Below are 20,302 nucleotides of genomic sequence, written 5' to 3' on the forward strand. Positions count from 1 at the left end.
ATATTCTGTCATTGTCATGTTTTCCGTTACCTCCTTTTCCTGACAAGTGATTGCTCTGTTAATTTCTGAAAGTGAGAATGTTATTATTCCCCATTCAGTTGGTTCTCCTGCCGCTTTGGGTATTGGTAAACAAGCTGTTATTCTACTTGTGTTTTTCATCTTTGCAAAATCTTCAATCAGTCCTATCATTAAATTTTCCTCAGGATTTCGATGATACTATTGGATTATTTGTGTTGAATTTACTGATCTTTTAGTCCTTTTTCTTGTAACCTTAGTTTCGTTATGGCTAATTGTATATCCAGTCCTATAGGACCAATTATCTTTTTCCCAACTACCCTTGTTGGTGTTGGTCCTATTGGAGTGGTTTTTGTCAACTTGCAAGTCAGAATGGCATCTTGTTTTAGGTCGTTTTAAAACATCTTTCTGAGGGATTGCTAGGATAAAAACAGCTGTCAGCTCTGTTAACAACCATATGAAAATCAAAGTTTTATAATAGAACCCAGGCATCTTATTTACATTCCAGTTTTAGTTTTGTAGGGCCTAGTACCTGTGTTTCCCAGATTTTTGAAACTTTCTTTATTCGTGTATAATGTATCCAAGAATCTATTCCTTTTACCTTCACTGCTGTGAATGTGGTTAGCAATACTTGATATGGTCCGTCCCACCGTTCTTTTAATGGTTCTTCATTCCAGTTCCGGATGTATACTTGGTCTCCTGGTTGGATATCATGTGCTGGATTTTCCAGAGATAGTGGCCTATTCCACACCAGAGTGCTTCGCAGTCGAGTTAAGGTTCTACCGAGAGATAGCACATAATTATAAACATCCTGATTCCCTTTAATATGGGTATTAGGGTTGGGTTCCGGTGCCTCATATGGTTTTCCATAGAGGATTTCATAGGGGCTTACTGACATTTTACTTCTGGGTTTTATTCTAATTCGTAGCAGAGCTATAGGCAATGCTTGTGGCCATTTTATTTTGGCTTCCTGACATATTTTACTGATTTGTCTTTTTATTGTTTGGTTCATCTTTTCTACCTGTCCACTAGATTGGGGCCTCCAAGGAGTGTGTAAGTTCCATGATATTCCTAATAGTTTACTAACTTCTTGTACTGCGTTGGCAATAAAATGTGGACCCCTATCTGATGATATTCCTAAAGGAACTCCAAACCGTGGAATGATTTCTCTAAGTAACCATTTCACCACTTCTTTTGCTTGATTGGTGCGACAGGGAAAGTCTTCTGGCCATCCAGAAAAGGTGTCAACCCCTACTAACAGATATTTGTATCCTTGTACTTTTGGTAATTCCGCAAAATCAACCTGCCAATAATCTCCTGGCTCCATTCCTATTTTAATTTTTCCTATTTCAATTTGTCTCCTTACTATCGGATTGTTTTTTAAACAAATTTCACATTTTGATCCTACTGCTTTTGCCATCGTTAACATCTGTGTGGAAATTATTCCTCGTTTTAAATAAGTTACCAATGCCTCTGCACCCCAATGACATTTCTGATGTTCAGTTTGTAGAATTTTTCGCATTATTGCTGGTGGCACTATTACTTGTCCTGTTGTTGTTACATACCACCCTTCAGAGTTCTTTTGGGCTTTTAAGAGTCCTGCTAATTTCTCATCCTCTGTTGAATAGTTTGGGCTTTGTGGGAGATAGGTATTGAGCGGGCTTACCTTCAACGGTATCAAAGACATCATGCTCCATACTTTCCATGCTACTTGGCGGGCTGTTCGATCTGCTAATGTATTTCCTTCGGATATCTTTGAAGTTCCTCTTTGATGTGCTTTGCAATGCATGATGGCTACTTGTTTAGGTTTTTGCACGGCAATTATTAATTCTAAAATTTCTTTCTGATATTTTATGTTAGTCCCTTGTGAAGATAAAAGTCCTCGTTCTTTCCATAATGCTCCATGAATGTGTACCACACCAAATGCATATTTTGAGTCTGTCCATATATTTACCTTTTTGTCGTTGCTCAGTTCTAATGCTCTTGTAAGAGCTATCAATTCTGCCCGTTGGGCTGATGTTCCAGGAGGCAGTGCTTTGGCTTCGATTATCTTTTGCTGCGTTGTCACAGCATATCCTGTGTATCGTGTCCCGTTTTCCACAAAACTGCTTCCATCTGTAAAGAGTTCCCAGTCTGGTTGTTCCAGAGGTACATCCTTCAAGTCCGCCCTGGTTGCATATGTATGCTCGATGACTTCTATGCAATCATGTTCAAGAGTTCCTTCTTCTAAGTCTGTTCCTAGAAAAGCTGCTGGGTTTAACAGGTTAGTAGTTTTCAAGCTTATATCATCCTGTTCCAATAGGATTGCCTGATATTTCATCATCCGGCTAGGGGACAACCAATGTCCCCCTTTTTGTTCCAGAACAGTGGTTACCATATGTGGCACAAATACATCAATGTGTTTTCCCAAAGTTAGTTTTCTAGCTTCTTGAATCAAAATAACAGTTGCGGCTACTGCTCGCAAACAGGAAGGCCATCCTGCACTCACCGGATCTAGTTGTTTTGAGAAATATCCCACTGGTCTTTTCCAGTTGCCAAGTTTTTGAGTTAACACTCCCAATGCCAATCTCTGTCTCTCGTGGATAAATAATTGGAAATCTTTTGTCAGATCCGGGAGCCCCAGTGCTGGTGCTTTCATCAGTGTCTCTTTTAATTTCTGAAAGGCTTTTCTCTGTTGTTTGTCCCAAGCAAAGGTATGTGATTTTTGGGCCTCATATAGGGGTTTGGCAATTAGTCCATAGTCCATTATCCATAGTCTGCACCACCCCGCCATGCCCAAAAATATTCTCAGCTCATGCAAGTTCCGTGGTTCTGGGATAGCACAAATTGCCTCTATGCGATTTATTCCCAGCTTTCGCTGTCCTTGTGAGATTTCACATCCCAGATATAACACAGTCATGCATGCAATTTGTGCCTTTTCTTTTGAGACTTTATAACCATTTAAGCCTAGCTGATTCAGAATTTCAATTGTTACCTTTATGCACAGGGATCTTTGTTCTGTTGCAATGAAAATGTCATCTACATACTGTAACAACAGGTATTGTGATCTTGGTACTTGCATTTTTCCTTGGGTGGTCCATGTTTCCAAGTCTTTGGCCAGTTGGTTTCCGAATAGGGTCGGACTATTTTTGAATCCTTGTGGAAGTCTGGTCCATGTTAATTGTGTTTTCCGTCCATTCTGTGGATTTTCCCATTCAAACACAAATAGTTTCCTGCTACTTTTGTCAAGGGGAATGCAGAAGAAGGCATCTTCTAAATCAATTACTGTAAACCATTTGTATTTTTCCTTCACAGATGTTAGCAATGTGTACGGGTTTGCCACTACTGGGTGGATATCTTTTGTTATTTCATTTATCGCCCTCAGATCTTGTACTAATCTATATTCGCCGTTTGGTTTCTTTATTGGGAAAATTGGTGTGTTATATTCTGATTCACATTCCTCTAAAATCTTGTATTTTAGAAATTTCTCAATTGTTTTTATGATTCCATATCTTGCTTCTAGCTTCAATGGATATTGTTTAACCCTTACTGGTTTAGCCCCGTCTTTTAACTCTACTCTTATTGGCTGAGCTGTCTTTGATTTTCCCGGGATCTCTGTTTCCCAAACTGTTGGTATTACCGCCTGCTCCATGTCTTTTGGAATTTGTGGAATAGGTTTGTCTTTGAGAACTAAAATTTGTCCTGTTTTGGATTCCAGGATTTGCATTATCAATTCGCCATTTTCAAAAACAATTGTAGCATCCAATTTACTTAATAAGTCCCGTCCTAATAGAGGAATGGGACATTCAGGCACATATAAAAATTCATGTGTCAATTCTTTTCCTTGAAATCGTAATTTTAGGGGTTGCAAAAATGGTCGCACTTCTTCTTTCCCTGTGGCTCCTACAATTGTTGTAGCTTTCTTTCCTATTTTTCCATGCAAGTCATTTAAAACTGAGTAAGTGGCCCCTGTATCTATTAAAAATTTTACTTCCTCCTCTCCTAGTTGGATCTTTACAAGGGGTTCTTTATTTTCTGCTCGGCTTAGTCAGCTTTGATTAACAAAATCCCCCAACACCATTGTTTTAGCCATGTCGGATCCTGCAAGAGGATTTCTTGTTGACATAAATTGCCCCTCTTTTGATGGACATTCATTTTTCCAATGTCCTTCCTGCTTGCAAAGGGCACATTGATTATATCCTATTCTTTCTGTGTTTGTTCCTAATTTTGGATTATAGAATCCTCTGCCTCGTCCCCGTCCTCGCATACTTCCTCGTCCTCTTCCCCTGAAGTTAGAGAACCCTTGTTCTCTTCCCTGTATTACTGTCAGTAGATTTTGGTGTTGTTTCCGAGAGTTTTCTTTTTCTCGATTATTGTACACCTTCCAGGCTACCTCTAACAGCCTATCCAGGTCTCGTAACTTTGCCCCTTCTAGTTTTTGCAGTTTCTTTCTAATATCATCTTGAGACTGCCCCAGGAAAATCAAGGCTAATTGTGCTTTAGCCTGTTCTGTTTCCACATCTAAGTCCGTATATTTCTTTGCTGTCTCTTTAAGTCTCTCTATAAAGGCCGATGGTGATTCCGCCTTTTCTTGTCTAACACTGTACAATTTTGACCAGTTTATTGTTTTGGGCATAGCATGCTGTACTCCAAAAACTACCCAGTCTTGATATCTCCGTAAATTTCTCATTCCTTCTCGTGTGTTATAATCCCACATTGGATCTTCCATCGGGAAGTTTTGATCTATGTTTCCCCCAACTATTCCCTGCCTTATATCCTCCCGAGCCCTTTCCCGAGCGCTTTTTACCACCATTTCTTTTTCTGTTGAGTCCATAAGGGTATCTAAAAGCACTTGTATATCATCCCAGTCTGGGTTTTGGGTTTTCATAATCATCTTTATCACTTGAGCTACTTTATCAGGATTTTCTCTATATGTTCCTGCCGATTGTTTCCATATAACCAAATCCCCAGGAGAGAAAGGTATTTTAACGTATACTGGTCCCTCAACTCCGACTCCCTGTCTTAAAGGAGCAAGCACTGCGCTAGCTGCCTGAGGCTGTGTTTCTCCTTCTCGCCCTCCCCTCCGGCGAGTTCTGTGTGAAACTGGGGTGACAGGGGAATTTATTTTCCTACCTCCCCCATTTTCACCCTCTTCCTCACTCTCAAGATCACTATCGCTTTCTCCCTGCTCCCCCCTTTCCTCATCTGTCACTAGCGGAGCTATTAACAAGTCAAGATCCTCCTCATCCTTTTGATGTCTCCGACTATTCCCTAAGGCAAGGCATTTCACACATTCCTTTCCTCCAGCACACCCCTTGCATTCTTCAGCACTGCTTGCTTTAACAACCATTATTCCACAAGATTTCTGCCACTTATCATTGTTTCTTAGGATAAAGAAAAGATCCACATATGGTACTTCATCCCATTTTCCTTCCCTTTTACAATACAACATCAACTGCATGATAGTATTATACTGTAAGGTTCCATTCTCAGGCCATTTTTCTTGATTTTCTAATTCATATTGTGTCCACCATACATTGCAATAATCAATTAGTTTGCTTTTCCGCATACTTTGCCCAAATCCACCCTCCTTCCAATGGCTTAAAATACAACCTAAAGGAGATGATTTAGGAATTGGCGACATTTTATAATTACAAGATGATTTCTAAACAGGCTTCACACACACACCACTATATTACAAAACTTATACAGACAGATGCTGATCCCGCAGCACAAATACCAATACCATAACCACGTTTGCCGAACCTGCAGAGCTTTCGCTACTGTCTAACGGACGGCGCCTAGGCTTTTACCCCGAGAGCTCTCTAGCCCCAACCAAGCGCAGCTTTCACCGTGTCTAACAGGCAGGCTTTACTACTAGCCCAGCCAAACGCAGCTTTTCGCTGCGTATAACAGGCAGGCTTTTACCAGACCTTACCAAAGGTCAATACACCATACTCTTACTAGAAATCAGTTCTGTAACTTAAATAAAGCACCTTTCTTACCATGTCAGAGGTCCGTCGTGAGCAGCAGAGGTCGGTCGCGGTCGATGGCTCCCCGAGAATCTCTCGGTGCCGGCTGGAGCGGGGTCGAAACGCGATCCGCCTCAGCAATGCCCGCGAGGTCCCATCTGGGTCGCCAAAATGTTAGCGTAAGAATAAACACATAACCACCGGAATGGTTATATGAGGTGCTTTATTGCAGCGCTGGGAAACCAGGGGCGCTCGCCCAAATCTGGCTTCGACCTCGTCACATCGCGTTCGCAATTTATACACTAAAATTTGGTTACTAATACATATTTAACACGGATTGCATCATTAACTACTACATATGTATCAAGGATTGCCACATCAGTCTATTACGACATCAGCCTCTTCTGCGCTTGCGCAGCCTCTTCTGGTGGTCGCATTGATGAAGTAAGGAGTCTTCCTCAGATGAAGTAAGAAGTCTTCCTCGCTCTGTCCTCCTTCACCTTTCTGTTCTTTGGATATATCCCAACCATTGTGTGGACGCCAGTATTGTCTTGTTCTCACTTGACTACCCTGGTGTGTCCATTAGTTTCTACTTCGATAGACTTTCACAATACTTTTTAAATCTACCCGTATGCCCTTTACCGTATATAATTATGTTAGCTCTTACCACCTAGCCTACCATTGTTAACATTGGTTGCTGAATAACTCTGGTACAAATTACAAACTGTCCTGGAAAATTACAGTATTTCCAAACCCACACTACTGATTTATAAATTTTCAAATATAATCATTTCTAATGTTTAGTTATCGTAAAATTTTGCCTTTTTTCTCTAACACCTATAGGCCCCCTTCAGGTACTGGAAGGCTGCTATTAGGTCCCCAGGCAGCCTTCTCTTCTCCTCTAGGCTGAACAGCCCCAACTTCCTCAGCCTATCTTCATACGGGAGGTGCTCCAGTCCCCTGATCATCCTCGTGGCCCTCCTCTGGACTTGTTCCAGCAGTTCCATGTCCTTTTTATGTTGAGGACACCAGAACTGCACACAATACTCCGGGTGAGGTCTCACAAGAGCAGAGTAGAGGGGCAGGATCACCTCCTTTGACCTGCTGGTCACGCTCCTTTTGATGCAGCCCAGGATATGGTTGGCTTTCTGGGCTGGAGCGCACACTGCCGGCTCATGTTCATTTTCTCATCAACCAGCACCCCCAAGTCTTTCTCTGCAGGGCCGCTCTGAATCTCTTCTTTGCCCAATCTGTAGCTGTGCCTGGGATTGCTCCGACCCAGGTGTAGGACCTTGCACTTGTCGTGGTTGAACTTCATAAGGTTGGCATCAGCCCACCTTACAAGTATGCCAAGGTCCCTCTGGATGGCATCCCTTCCCTCCAGTGTATCAACCGGACCACACAGCTTGGTGTCATCGGCAAACTTGCTGAGGGCACACTCAATCCCACTGTCCATGTCAGCAACAAAGATGTTGAACAAGACCAGTCCCAACACAGATCCCTGAGGGAAACCACTCATTACTGGTCTCCATCCGGACATTGAGATGTTGACCACAACTCTTTGTGTGTGGCCATCCAGCCAGTTCTTTATCCACCGAGTGGTCCATCCATCAAATTGATGTCGCTCCAGGTTAGAGACAAGGATGTTGTGTGGGACAGTGTCAAACGCTTTGCACAAGTCCAGGTAGATGACATCAACTGCTCTACCCCTGTCCATCAGTTCCGTAGCCCCATCATAGAAGGCCACCAAATTGGTCAGGCAGGATTTCCCCTTAGTGAAGCCATGCTGGCTGTCACCAAGCACCTTGTTGTTTTTCATGTGCCTTACCATGTCTTCCAGGAGAATCTGCTCCAAGATTTTGCCAGGCACAGAGGTGAGACCAACTGGTCTGTAATTCCTTGGGTCTTCCATTTTCCCCTTCTTGAAAATGGGGGTTATATTTCCCTTTCTCCAGTCGTTGGGAACTTCACCTGAAGTTTCCATTTCTTTCTCTTTATACCCCCTCATTTTGTTTCTAAAATATTGCAGAAGAAATACAGAAATGGTTCTTTGAACAGGATTCTCAGCTGAGGCTCTCAATACCTGGGAGCAATGGCTCCCTGTGCCACCTCAACCACATGGTACCTGCCAGGGCAGCTGTGTGCTGTGTTTGTGCCCGAGGATCTGGGACTCATGATGTCTGTGCCACAGGGGATCACAGTCGTTTGTGAGCTTTTACCCCAGTCTGAGAGAAGAGCACCTCACCAGCTTTGTCCTGGGAGGAACAAGTGAGAAGTGACAATGCAGCTGGCAAAGGTTCTGGAGGTGCTGTGGAGGTGTTGGGATGTGGGAGCAGCCCTGGCTTTACTGAGCCAGGTTGTTCCCAGGGCTGGTGCCTCCTTGGTACAAGGTGGCATCTGTATCTCCTGCAGAGCCAAGGTGTCAAAGTAGGCTTTCACTAGGCTGAGTTTCCAGGTGAAGAGAAAGGTGATATGGGAAGGAGGGAAAGCTTTGCAGAGCAGGTAACTGGCTCCTGGCCTCCAGAATCTCAAATCCAGCAGCAAGTCCTACTGTCTGCTAAGCTCTGTGATGCTAAGTCAGCCCTTTGGCATAATCATTACTGAAAATATAAGATTAATGGAAGAGTTAATTGCTGTTCAGAATTCAGTACAACCCTTTACTTTCTGTCTGGAAGCTGCTATAAAGATAGATAGAGTAAAAAATTAGTGCAGGGTCCTGGGAAAGTTGAAAGTCATTTGAGATGAATTGTTGCCACTCACCAGACTTTGCTGCTCCAAGTGAAGGCAGTGGTGGCAGGATCAGTGATACTATTTTTGCCTTTTCTCCAGTGTATTTTGGAGCTCTGTTATGTGTGGTCTCTAAGGAATCGTGAACCCCAACACCGTGGGCTGGGCTGAAGGAGTTGGCTAACGGGTAATTTACAGTAAGAGCAAAAGGCATTTTTAAACACTAGGATATGCTTATTGCAAGGAAAGGGCAAGCAGCACTCCTGTCCTTCCAGGGAAGGGGAAGTGTTGAGCATGACTTCAGTTTTTTTTCAACTCCTTTCCAAACTCTGACAGGTTTTTTTTTCTTGCTGAGACATGTCATTGGATTAAATCAGGGAGTTAAATAGATGTCAATCCTGGGTCACAGGTGAAAAATATTAAATGCCAGGCATGCAGTGTTTTTCCATAGCATATGATGTATGTTCAGGAAAGAGTGCTTTGAAATTAGTCTGTTTTGCTTTTTTAAATATACTAAGAGCCTGTCCAGAAGCTTTTAATTTTTAAGGGCAACTTTGATGTTTTCTGTCTTGAAGAGGAAAGCAGATTTCCCTCACAATACCCCACCCTGCTGCTTCTGCAGCACGTCAGGCCCTTACCATTGTGGGCTGCTTTTTAGCTTGGATTCTTTGCTCAGAAGGGGCTGGATCCGTCCCACTGCTGTCCATGGTGCCTGTTTGAACTCTCCCACCCTAGGAGAGTGCCCAGGGATGCCTGCCCTTGACTCCTGAAGCGAGTGCAGGGTTCACCTTGCCAGCAGTGGGGCCCTGATGTTCTGCACAGCCTGCACTGCTCTCCTGTTCCTTAATCATGCCCTGGGACTAGAAAAGCCTTTAAATGAGACACATTGCAATTTACTTGCAGGACAGACAATAAGGATGCCTTTCACAGCACCTAGGCATGAGAGGTTTTGCTGATACTGTAAATACTTGCTTGCCTGTTTCAGTCAGTTGTAGGAGTAACAAAGAAAAGAAATGCTTTGAAATGCTAAAAGCTGCCTGACCAAAGAGAATCCCAGAATCCCAGAATCACAGAATCCCAAGAGTTGGAAGGGACCTCAAAAGATCATCTAGTCCAACCCCCCTGCAAGAGCAGGGTAACCTACAGTACATCACACAGGAACTTGTCCAGGCGGGCCTTGAATATCTCCAGTGTAGGAGACTCCACAACCCCCCTGGGCAAACTGTTCCAGTGCTCCGTCACTCTTACAGTAAAGAAGTTCTTCCTGATGTTAACGTGGAACTTCCTATGCTCCAGTTTACACCCATTGCCCCTTGTCCTATCACTGGATATCACTGAAAAAAGCCTAGCTCCATCATTCTGACACCTACCCTTTACATATTTGTAAACATTGATGAGGTCACCCCTCAGTCTCCTCTTCTCCAAGCTAAAGAGACCCAGCTCCCTCAGCCTCTCCTCATAAGGGAGATGTTCCACTCCCTTAATCATCTTTGTGGCTCTGCGCTGGACTCCTTCAAGCAATTCCCTGTCCTTCTTGAACAGAGGGGCCCAAAACTGGACGCAATATTCCAGATGCGGCCTCACCAAGGCTGAGTAGAGGGGGAGGAGAACCTCTCTTGACCTACTAACCACTCCCTTTCTAATGCACCCTAAGATGCCATTTGCCTTCTTGGCCACAAGAGCACATTGCTGGCTCATGGTCATCCTCCTATCCACCAGGACCCCCAGGTCCCTTTCCCCTTCGCTACTTTCCAGCAGGTCAACCCCCAACCTGTACTGGTACATGGGGTTGTTCTTCCCCAGATGCAAGACTCTACACTTGCCCTTGTTAAATTTCATCAAGTTTCTCCCCGCCCAACTCTCCAGCCTGTCCAGGTCTTGCTGAATGGCAGCACAGCCTTCCGGTGTGTCAGCCACTCCTCCCAGTTTTGTGTCATCAGCGAACTTGCTGATGGTGCACTCAGTTCCCTCATCCAGGTCATTGATGAAAATATTAAACAGCACCGGTCCCAGCACCGACCCCTGAGGGACTCCACTAGTCACAGACCTCCAGCTAGATTCTGCGCCATTGACCACAACTCTCTGCCTTCTTCCTTTCAACCAGTTCTTGATCCACCTCACTACTTGATCGTCAAGCCCACACTTCCTTAGCTTATCTATGAGGATGCTGTGGGAGACAGTATCAAATGCCTTACTGAAATCAAGAAAAAATACATCCACTGCTCTACCATCATCCCTCCACCTAGTCACTTCCTCATAGAAGGCTATAAGGTTGGTCAAACATGACTTCCCCCTCATAAAACCATGTTGGCTGTTCTTAATGACCCCCTCGTCCTTGATATGCCTAGTGATGGAGTCAAGAATAAGTTGTTCCATCACCTTTCCAGGGATGGAGGTAAGGCTGACCGGTCTATAATTACCCGGGTCCTCCTTCTTGCCCTTCTTATAGACTGGTGTGACCTTTGCCATCCGCCAATCCTCAGGCACCTCGCCCGTTTCCCACGACTTACCAAAGATGATGGAGAGTGGCCTAGCAATGACCTCCGCCAGCTCCCTCAGCACCCGTGGGTGCATTCCATCCGGACCCATCGATTTACAGATGTCCAGATTGCATAGCTGATCCCTAACCCAATCCTCATCTACCAAAGCAAACTCCTCCTTTGTCCTGACTCCTTCTGGGGCTATAGAAATCCGGGGCCCCCGGGGAGAGTCTGCAGGAGTAAAGACAGAGGCAAAGAAGGCATTCAGCACCTCTGCCTTCTTTATATCCTCTGTCTCCAGGGCACCCACTTCGTTCAGCAGTGGGCCTATATTGCCTCTTGTGTTAGTTCTATTTGCTATGTATTTGAAGAAGCCCTTTCTATTGTCTTTAACCCGACTAGCAAGATTGAGTTCCAAGGAGGCCTTAGCTGTCCTAATTGCCTCCCTACATCCTCTAACAACTGTCTTATATTCCTCCCAAGCGGCCAGCCCCTCCTTACATAATCCATAGATTCTCCTTTTCCACTTGAGTTTGCCCAGCAGCTCCTTGTTTAACCACGCCGGTCTCCTAGATCCCTTACTTGATTTCCTACTCATTGGGATGCTCCGATCCGGAGCTTGGAAGAAGCGGTCCTTGAATGCTAACCAACTATCTTGAGCCCCTTTACCGCCTAGTACCCTTTCCCATGAGACTTCCCTTAGCAGTTGACTGAAGAGGCCAAAGTTGGCCCTTCGGAAATCCAGAACTGTGGCTTTGCTAGGTATTCTATTCCTCCCACTCAGGATCCTAAACTCCACCATCTCATGGTCACTGCAGCCAAGGCTGCCATTGACTGTCACCTCTTCAACCAAACCCTCCTTGTTGACGAGTACTAAATCTAGCAGCGCTGCTCTCCTAGTTGGTACGTCCACCATTTGCATTAAGAAATTATCATCAATGCACTCGAGGAACCTCCTAGACTGTGAATGACTGGCTGTGTGAGTCTTCCAGCAAATATCGGGGTAGTTAAAGTCCCCCACGACGACTAAGGCATGTAGTCGCGAGGCTACTTCCAGTTGCCTGTAGAAAGCCTCATCAACTCCTTCGTCCTGATCAGGAGGTCTGTAATAGACCCCCACAACTGTATCACCCGTGCCAGTCTGTCCCTTAATTCGTACCCACAGACATTCCACTTGCTCCTCATCCGACCCCGGACAGAACTCAATACATTCTAGTTGCTCTCTCACGTAAAGAGCAACTCCACCGCCTCGCTTCGCTGACCTATCTTTCCTAAAAAGGACATAGCCATCCATGACCACATTCCAGTCATGTGAACTGTCCCACCATGTCTCTAATTGCCACTAGATCATAACCTTTAGCCTGCACACAGACTTCTAACTCCTCCTGTTTATTCCCCATGCTGCGTGCATTGGTGTACAGGCATTTTAGGGAGCCAGTCCTAGTACCCTTTTTCCCCTGCGGGACAGGGTCTAAAAAGCTATCCTTTCCCACAAGTGAAACAAGAGATTGATAGTCCTCCTTAGCCCGCCATCCTTCAATCCCTAGCATGTTCCTCTTGGGCTTGTCCCCAACAGGCCCAGTTAAATCCCCTCCCCCCTTCATAACTAGTTTAAAGCCCTGTCAATAAGCCCTGCTAACTCCTGCCCCAAACCCCTTTTTCTTCTCTGGGACTGGTGTATCCCACCTGTCACCAGCAAACCAGGTGTCACATACAGCAGCCCGTGACTGAAAAACCCAAACCCCTGCCTTTGGCACCAGTCACGTAGCCATACATTAACCTGCAGAGTCTTCTTATATATCCCTTCACCCTCGCTTGCAACAGGTATGGAGGCAAACAACACTTGCGCTCCAGACCCTTTAACCAGCCGTCCCAGGGCCCTGAAGTCTCTCTTCATTGCCCTTACTTTCCTCGTAATAATTTCGTCACTGCTAACCTGAAAAACCAGCAGCAGATAGTAGTCAGAGGGCTGCACCAGTTCAGAGAGTTTCTTTTTAACATCTCTAATCCGAGCCCCAGGCAGGCAGCAGACCTCCCTGTGGGGTGGATCCGGTCGACAAATGGGCCCTTCTGTTCCCCTCAGAAGGGAGTCACCCACCACAATTACTCTTCTTTTCTTCTTGGTTGGGGAAGTTCTGAGGCATGGGGGTGAGTGACTAGCCCTGGGTGACTCACTAGATAGATCTGCCTCTCCATCTCCATTCACCTGGCCCTGAATTTCCAAGACCTCGTACCTGTTATTCAAGGGCAATTGGGAGGGAGGAAGGGATTGTGAGGGTTTTCGCTTACCTCTCTGAGGAGGAACCTCCCTCCATCCATCCTTGTCCATTAAGCTCTCTCCTTCTGTCTGATGGTAGGAGGGAAGGGGATCCATAACTTGTTGAACCACTTCCCTCTGCCCTTGCCTTAGGGTGTGGTTCCACCAATCTATTTCACTTTCACACTCTCTAATGGCTCTCAACCTTTCAACATCCTCCCTCAGTTCAGCCACCTGCCTGAGCAGGTCATTTATTTGCTCACAGAGAACACAAGCAGTATCACTGGCTCCCTCCAATACAAGTGCCAGGCTCAGGCATTCGCTGCAGCCAGAGACTTGCACAGCTGCATGTCTGCAGGAAGGCTCAGTCTGGATACCCACATTAGTACTCACTACAGCTTTCGATCGTGTTGTAACCATGATCTATCTGGTCAATCAATCCGTCTACGTCTCTCAGCACTCCTTCCCCCTCCTGTACTCCAGGCGAGTCCTCTCGATGAGGCGGTTGGAACGCTTCCCTGCGCGCTCCCCTGCCCGCTCGCCTGCCCGCGCGAACTGCCGCGCAAACTGCCTCGACCCTCTGCCTCGACGCTCTCTGTTTGACTGCCGCGCAAACTGCCTCGACGCTCTCTGCCGGCTCTGTTCGCCGCGCTCCCTGGGAAGGTTTTTTGCTCCCAGCTGGTGCCACTCCTCCTGGCTCCGCCCCCTGTGAGTCAGCCCATCGCCGGAGCTGAGCTTCCGAGTCCTGGGCAAGTCCTGTTGAGGACTTGAGGCTCCCTCCTCAGTGGCTCTTGTCGCTCTGAGTTGAGGCTCCTGGACGCTGATCTCTCCCCTCTCCGCTCCGGTGTTGCAGGCGTCCTCTCTCAAGCTACTCACCTCAGCGAGGTTGTTACCATGCTGCCTCATACCATTTCTACCTGTGAGCAGTACTGCTGGCTGCAGTCTCCATAAGGTAACTGGGCAGTGGGTTAGGTATGACCCTGTGGCATGCTATCAATGCCCACTTGTAGTTCACCTTGGTTTTTCTTTCATCACTGGATGTGGTGACCTTGCAGGGAGGGAGAAGGCTGTGCTGCACTGCTCCTCCCAAAGGAGTGGGCTTTTCCTAGATTGCTTCTCCTTGATACGCTTGTGTCTGAGGTGACTCACTCTGGCACTGGGGAGAGGGAGATGCTCCCCCAGGGACTGCTTGGTCTGAAATCTGAATGTCTCTTTGGGAAGGGAAAGATATAAGGAAGAGGTTCATTACTGTGAGGGTGGTGAGGCACTGGAACAGATTGCCCAAAGAAGTGGTAAATGCTCCATCTTTGGCAGTGTTCCAGGCAAGGTTGGACAGAGCCTTGGGCAACATGGTCTAGTGTGAGGTGTCCCTGCTGCCATGGTTTAAGCCCAATCGGTAACTCAGAACCATGCAGCCGCTCACTCACTCCCCCCCTTCTTCCCCCCGACTCACGGAGAGATGGGGAGGAGAATTGAAAGAATGTAAATCCCACAGGTTGAGATAAGAACAGTCCAGTAACTAAGGTATAATACAAACGCACTACTACTACCATCAGTATTAAGAATGATAAGGGAAATAACAAGGGCAGAGAATACAAAACTAAAAGGAAAAAACAATAAACACAAGTGATGCACAATACAATTGCTCACCACCTGCCAACCAATACCCAGCCTGACCCGACCAGCAATCTGGGCCTTCTTAGTAACACCCCCCAGTTTATTTAATGGACATGATGTGCTGTGGTATGGAATACCCCTTTGGCTAGTTTGGGTCAGGTGCTCTGTCTCTGCTTCCTCCCGGCTTCCTGTGGCCCTCTTCACTGGCGGAGCATGAGACTGAAAAGTCCTTGATGGGAGTAAGCATTACTTAGCAAGAACTCAAAACATTGGTGTATTATCAGCATTGTTAGAAGGCTAAAGTCAAAACCACAGCACTGCACCAGCTACTAAGAAGAAGAAAAATAACTGTTACAGATGAACCCATGACAGTATCCACTCCGTAATTCATACCATTCACATCATGCTCAGATTCCATTTTTTTCAATATACCATTGCTTTTTGTCTCATAAATATATATACACATACACACAAAGAGAGAGATGTCATTCCTTAGTCCATGGACCAGTCCCTATAAAGTTGCTGAATTCATTTAGTCCCTGATGTCAAGCCCCATCTCTTGTAACAGTCTTTCAGGGCAGGAGAGATGATGTGTTGTGTAGTGTTGGATACTTGCCTGCTGATGACACTGATGAACTTGTCTGGTCACTGCTGACCTCATCTGATTTCATCAAAGTTTATTCTTCGTGGGGGTGGTCATGGGAGGGAAGTCAGGGTCAGTCGATGGTGACCTGAGGACAGTTCTGCTGCTGCTGGCTTTTCCCCATGACTTTATTCTCTGATGATGATCATGACAGCACATATCTTCTTTTCAAAGCCCAGAATGGTGGAGATAGCCATCAAGCCGATGGCCTACAGAGGTGTTAGATAGCATGAAACAGCATATAGTTGAGTTCATTGGCTGTTTTCCTTCAAAATTAAATCCCCTTGAGGTACACGCCGGACTTCCCCATTTTCCAGCATTACCCACCAAGTATATCTGAGTCCCTGAGCAACAGCAATCCCACAAGTGGGTTTGCCTTTACCTGAAGCAGGAATAACCCAAACTGTCTTCCCCAGAAAATTCTTTATGTGCACCACAGGAGCTTTATTCCCCTCTACAGTATGTAAAAGTTCTGATTCATCTGGGCCAGCATTGTTGGCAGATCCTGTGGTGTTGACCAACCAGGTGGCTTTTGGTAAATGTGTATCCCAATGTTTGAAAGTCCCACCACCCATTTCTCTCAGTGTAGTTATTAACAGCCCCTTTTACCGCTCGATTTTCCCAGAGGCTGGTACATGGTAGGAGATATGATATACCCACTCAATTCCATGCTCTTTGGCCCAAGTGTCTATAAGGTTGTTCCAGAAATGAGTCCCATTGTCTGACTCAATTCTTTCCAGAGTGCCATGTCTCCACAAGACTGGTTTTTCAAGGCCCAGGATAGTGTTCTGGGCAATGGTGTGGGGCACAGGGAATGTTGCCAGCCATCCGGTGTTCGCTTCTACCATGGTAAGCACATGGCACTGGCCTTGGTGGGTTGCTGGGAGTGTGATACAGTCAGTCTGCCAGGCTTCCCCATATTTGTATTTCAGACATCATCATCATCCATACCAGAAAGGCCTTACCCGCTTGGCTTGCTTAACTGTAGCACATTTCACACTCGTGAATAACCTGGTCAAGTGTCCACTGTTAAGTCCACCCCTTGATCACGAGCCCATCTCTGCCCTGATGGCCTGAAGTGTCATGGGCCCACCAGGCTAAAAATAATTCACCCTTATGTTGCCAATCTAAGCCCATCTGACCCACTGCAGTCTTAGTAGCTTTATGCACTTGTTGGATGTTCTGGTGTTCCTCAGTGGCCCGACTCCTGGGTACATGATCATCTAGGTGGCATACCTTCCCCACCAGGTTCTGCACCTGAGCAGCAATAACTTGCCACAGTGCAGCAGCCCAGATGAGTTTACCTCTGCATTGCCAGTTGCTCTGCTTCCATTGCTGTAACCACCTCCACAGGGCATTTGCCACCATCCATGAGTCAGTATAGAAATAAAGTACTGGCCACTTTTCTCGTTCAGCAATGTCCAAGGCCAGCTGGATGGCTTTCAACTCTGCAAACAGACTCGATTCACCCTCTCCTTCAGCAGTTCCTGCAACTTGTTGAGGAATCCATACAGTTTCCTTCCATCTCTGATGCTTTCCCACAATATGGCAGGACCTATCAGTAAAAAAGGAAAAAAGAGGCTTCTAAAAGGTGGAAGCAAGGACAGGCGGCCTGGGAAGAATACAGGGATGTTGTCTGGGAAGCTAGGTCATCCACCTGTATCTTCTATGCTTATATATGTAAGCATATATACTTATATATATATAAGTATATGTTTATACTGAGTTTAGTTCTGTAGTATGAGACCTCTAAACATGTTAAATCATCCCCATAGTCCCTCCTTGAACACTTCTACCCAGTGCCCCAGTCCTTCTAACTTCACCCAACATTTTATTTCTTGTTTCACTGTTAAAATTTGGTGTCCTGGGTTTAGCAGTAGCAGTAATTTTTCTCCTTCTTAGTAGCTGGTGTAGCACTGTGTTTTGACTTTTGGCCTGAGAACATTGCTGATAACACAAATGTTTTAGTCTGACCAAGGACTTTCTGAGCCTCATGCTCTGCCAGGGAGAAGGGAAAGCTGGGAGGAAGCAGGGACAGGACACCTGACCCAAACTAGCCAAAGAGGTATTCCATACCACAGCATGTCATGCCCAGGATGTAAAAGAGAGGGACCCGGAAGGGCTAAGGGACTGTAGGGTTGGATGAGGTATTGGTCGGTGCTTGGTCGGGTGGGGTTGGGGGAGTTATCAGTCGGCTGGTGCTGAGGTGTTGTATTCTCTTCCCTTGTTATTTCCTTCATCATTATTATTATTGGTGGTAGCAGTAGTGATTTGTGTTATACCTTAGATTACTAAACTGTTCTTATCTCAACCCGTGGGAGTTGCATTCTTTTCGATTCTCCTCTCCGTCCCTCCGGGTGTAGAGGGAGGGCAAGAAGCGGGGGGAGTGAGTGAATGAGCTGTGTGGTTGGGTGTCGACGCAGGAGTCACAGACAACGTGGAGACGATCAATGTGATCAAGCGATTGTCAAATTTATTGCGAACACACTGGGTTATTTATACTGTTAGAATTCTGCTAGCTTGCATTATGTCATTTAGTTACAGCAATATTATTGGCTATTATTCAAAGGTTTACATCACCAGTTTATCGATAATGATTTTGTTGGTCAGCACTTTGTCTTCCCAACATAGTTCACTTGCCGGCCACAACTTCCCAAAAACATCCTCGTTCCACAGCTGCACATCCTGTTTCCTAACAATGAGACTTACTCCTTCACTAAATCATGTCCACATCATGCTCAAGGTTACATATCAGCAACAACTAAACCTATTATAGAAATAAAACCGCTGACAATGCCTTTCCATATAGCACTTGGGTTTTTCCACTCAGACCATCACGAGGCCTGGTCTGAGTGGAAAAACCTGAACCCCATCACAAGGCCTCTTGCAAGGCCTCTTGCCTCTGCTCACAGCCATTACCATCTTTCAAACAAATCTCCCTTTTTGTTTTTGAGCAGAGGCATCCCATCCAATTCAGATCTCAGTTTCCATCTCCAGTTCATATGTCTGTGCACATATCGGTTCGTAGATCGATTCGTAGATGTAGCCATTGTCTTCCATAAATGTGCTGAGAAGTCCTCTCGCTGGTGCTCTCCGTTGAATCAACCACACCTTGGACATCATCTTCTCAGCCAGTGCTCTTCCACAGGCAAATACTCCACAACATATGAACAAGATTACCACAAGCGTTAACAATAACTGAAACAAACTATACATCAATGGTTTGAGCCATCCAACAATCCCCAAGTTCTGCAACCACTCTTCTAAACACGTCTAAACCTTTATTTTATTCACATTCTCTTGCAATTCCTGAATCTTAGCATGGAAAGATTCCGAATGATCGGATAAATTAAAACAACACATTCCATCAAAATCATCACACCCATGTCCATGTGCTAACAACAAAAAATCTATAGCGGTGCGATTCTGCAAAATAGCTTTACGATTGCTATCAACATCCTTCATCAAATCAGTCAAAATATCAGATGTGAGGTTAGCTTGCTTTGTGGCCCAGCATGCCAATTTTTGCAAGTTAGCGTTAGCAATTGCTGCTGCACAGCCAGGGCAAAATATACTGGCCAACAAATTTTCTGCTTTTCCTATCAAAGTTACTGAATCCTTACAGGTGGCTGGCAGAGTGTCTAGAGCGCGTTTGCTCTGGGTGTTATTCTTCGTTCTGATTAGTTCCATCGGAGGTGCTAAGAGGCTAAGCCTTCCCAGATAACATGGCCCTCCAAGTGGGAATCGTGGAATGTCCTGCCAAGCGCGATCACCACAGATCAAAAAGATTCCTTTAGGCAAGGCTAACGACATGTTTGGAAAAAGTTCATGTTGACCATACTCTTCTAATCCCACAGCTCCTCCACACCACACTCGGGTGTCGGAAGCATCCCGTATCCCATAGATACCTGATCTAGACACATCTGTCCACACCTCAAGTGGCTTACATAATACACCAACCCTAGAAAACATACATCTAACTCTACCTATCGGGGTATCGATTACAGAAGCGCTAAAGCCGAAGCACAAGCCATCTTTAGTTCTGTTTACGGATCCTGCTAGATGCAATTCCTGTGGATCCCACGTCAAGGTTTTATTTAAATGCTCAATTAGCAAAACGGACATCCAAGCCAATGTCCGGTTTGCAATATTACCACGGGTACAACCTCCACACCAAACCCGTTTGTCAGCCTGGGGCTGCTGGCAGGCCGTCTGATTTCTGCGACACCATTAATCAGCGGCGCTAGCCTTTTCTCCTTCCTGTTGCAATATGGTAGAATTGGCTAATGAGACGTTGCTTATATAGCCCACAAATTTTTCAGGCTCTAAAGAAAATATACCAATTAAACAAGTGCAAAATGGGTCAGACACAGCTGTTAAAGACATACAAAAATTGGAAGTGTTGGTTCTCTTTGCCCATGTTACCCACATATTCTGCTGCTGTGTTGCTGCATCAATGAGCGGATCATCCAATGTCACGGTGACCGTGACAGCCATCATCAAGATCCTGACGCGGATCAATATGGCTTCACCCAGCGGCTTGGAACCCATATCGGGCCAGCGTCTGTGGAAACACAAGCATATCCTCTCCCAGTCATTATGACTTCAACCG

The 20,302-nt window shown here is 45.6% G+C and overlaps 1 protein-coding gene across 1 annotated transcript; it reads right to left on the bottom strand.

Moving 5' to 3' along the window:
• Positions 1 to 508: 508 nt before the first annotated feature.
• Positions 509 to 20,241, bottom strand: LOC136004463 (uncharacterized). The gene is made up of 4 exons (XM_065660948.1): positions 20,079 to 20,241; positions 6,000 to 6,124; positions 4,264 to 5,449; positions 509 to 3,780 (listed from the first exon to the last, which is right to left on the bottom strand). Exons 1-4 carry the CDS (start codon positions 20,239 to 20,241, stop codon positions 509 to 511), a joined length of 4,746 nt encoding a protein of 1,581 aa, XP_065517020.1.
• Between the last annotated feature and the right edge of the window lie 61 nt (positions 20,242 to 20,302).

This window comes from Lathamus discolor, chromosome W (assembly GCF_037157495.1).
Source record: "Lathamus discolor isolate bLatDis1 chromosome W, bLatDis1.hap1, whole genome shotgun sequence".
Lineage (NCBI taxonomy): Eukaryota > Metazoa > Chordata > Aves > Psittaciformes > Psittacidae > Lathamus > Lathamus discolor.

What these genes read in the sequence shown, in the direction of transcription:
- LOC136004463 (XM_065660948.1), bottom strand. Translation starts at nt 20,241, where the DNA reads ATGGGTTCCAAGCCGCTGGGTGAAGCCATATTGATCCGCGTCAGGATC. An exon ending in AACCAACACTTCCAATTTTT is followed by an intron (nt 6,125 to 20,078) that starts GTATGTCTTTAA and finishes TTGGCGACCCAG; the next exon opens with ATGGGACCTCGCGGGCATTG. An exon ending in CAGGGGAAGAGGACGAGGAA is followed by an intron (nt 3,781 to 4,263) that starts GTATGCGAGGAC and finishes TTCCTCTATTAG; the next exon opens with GACGGGACTTATTAAGTAAA.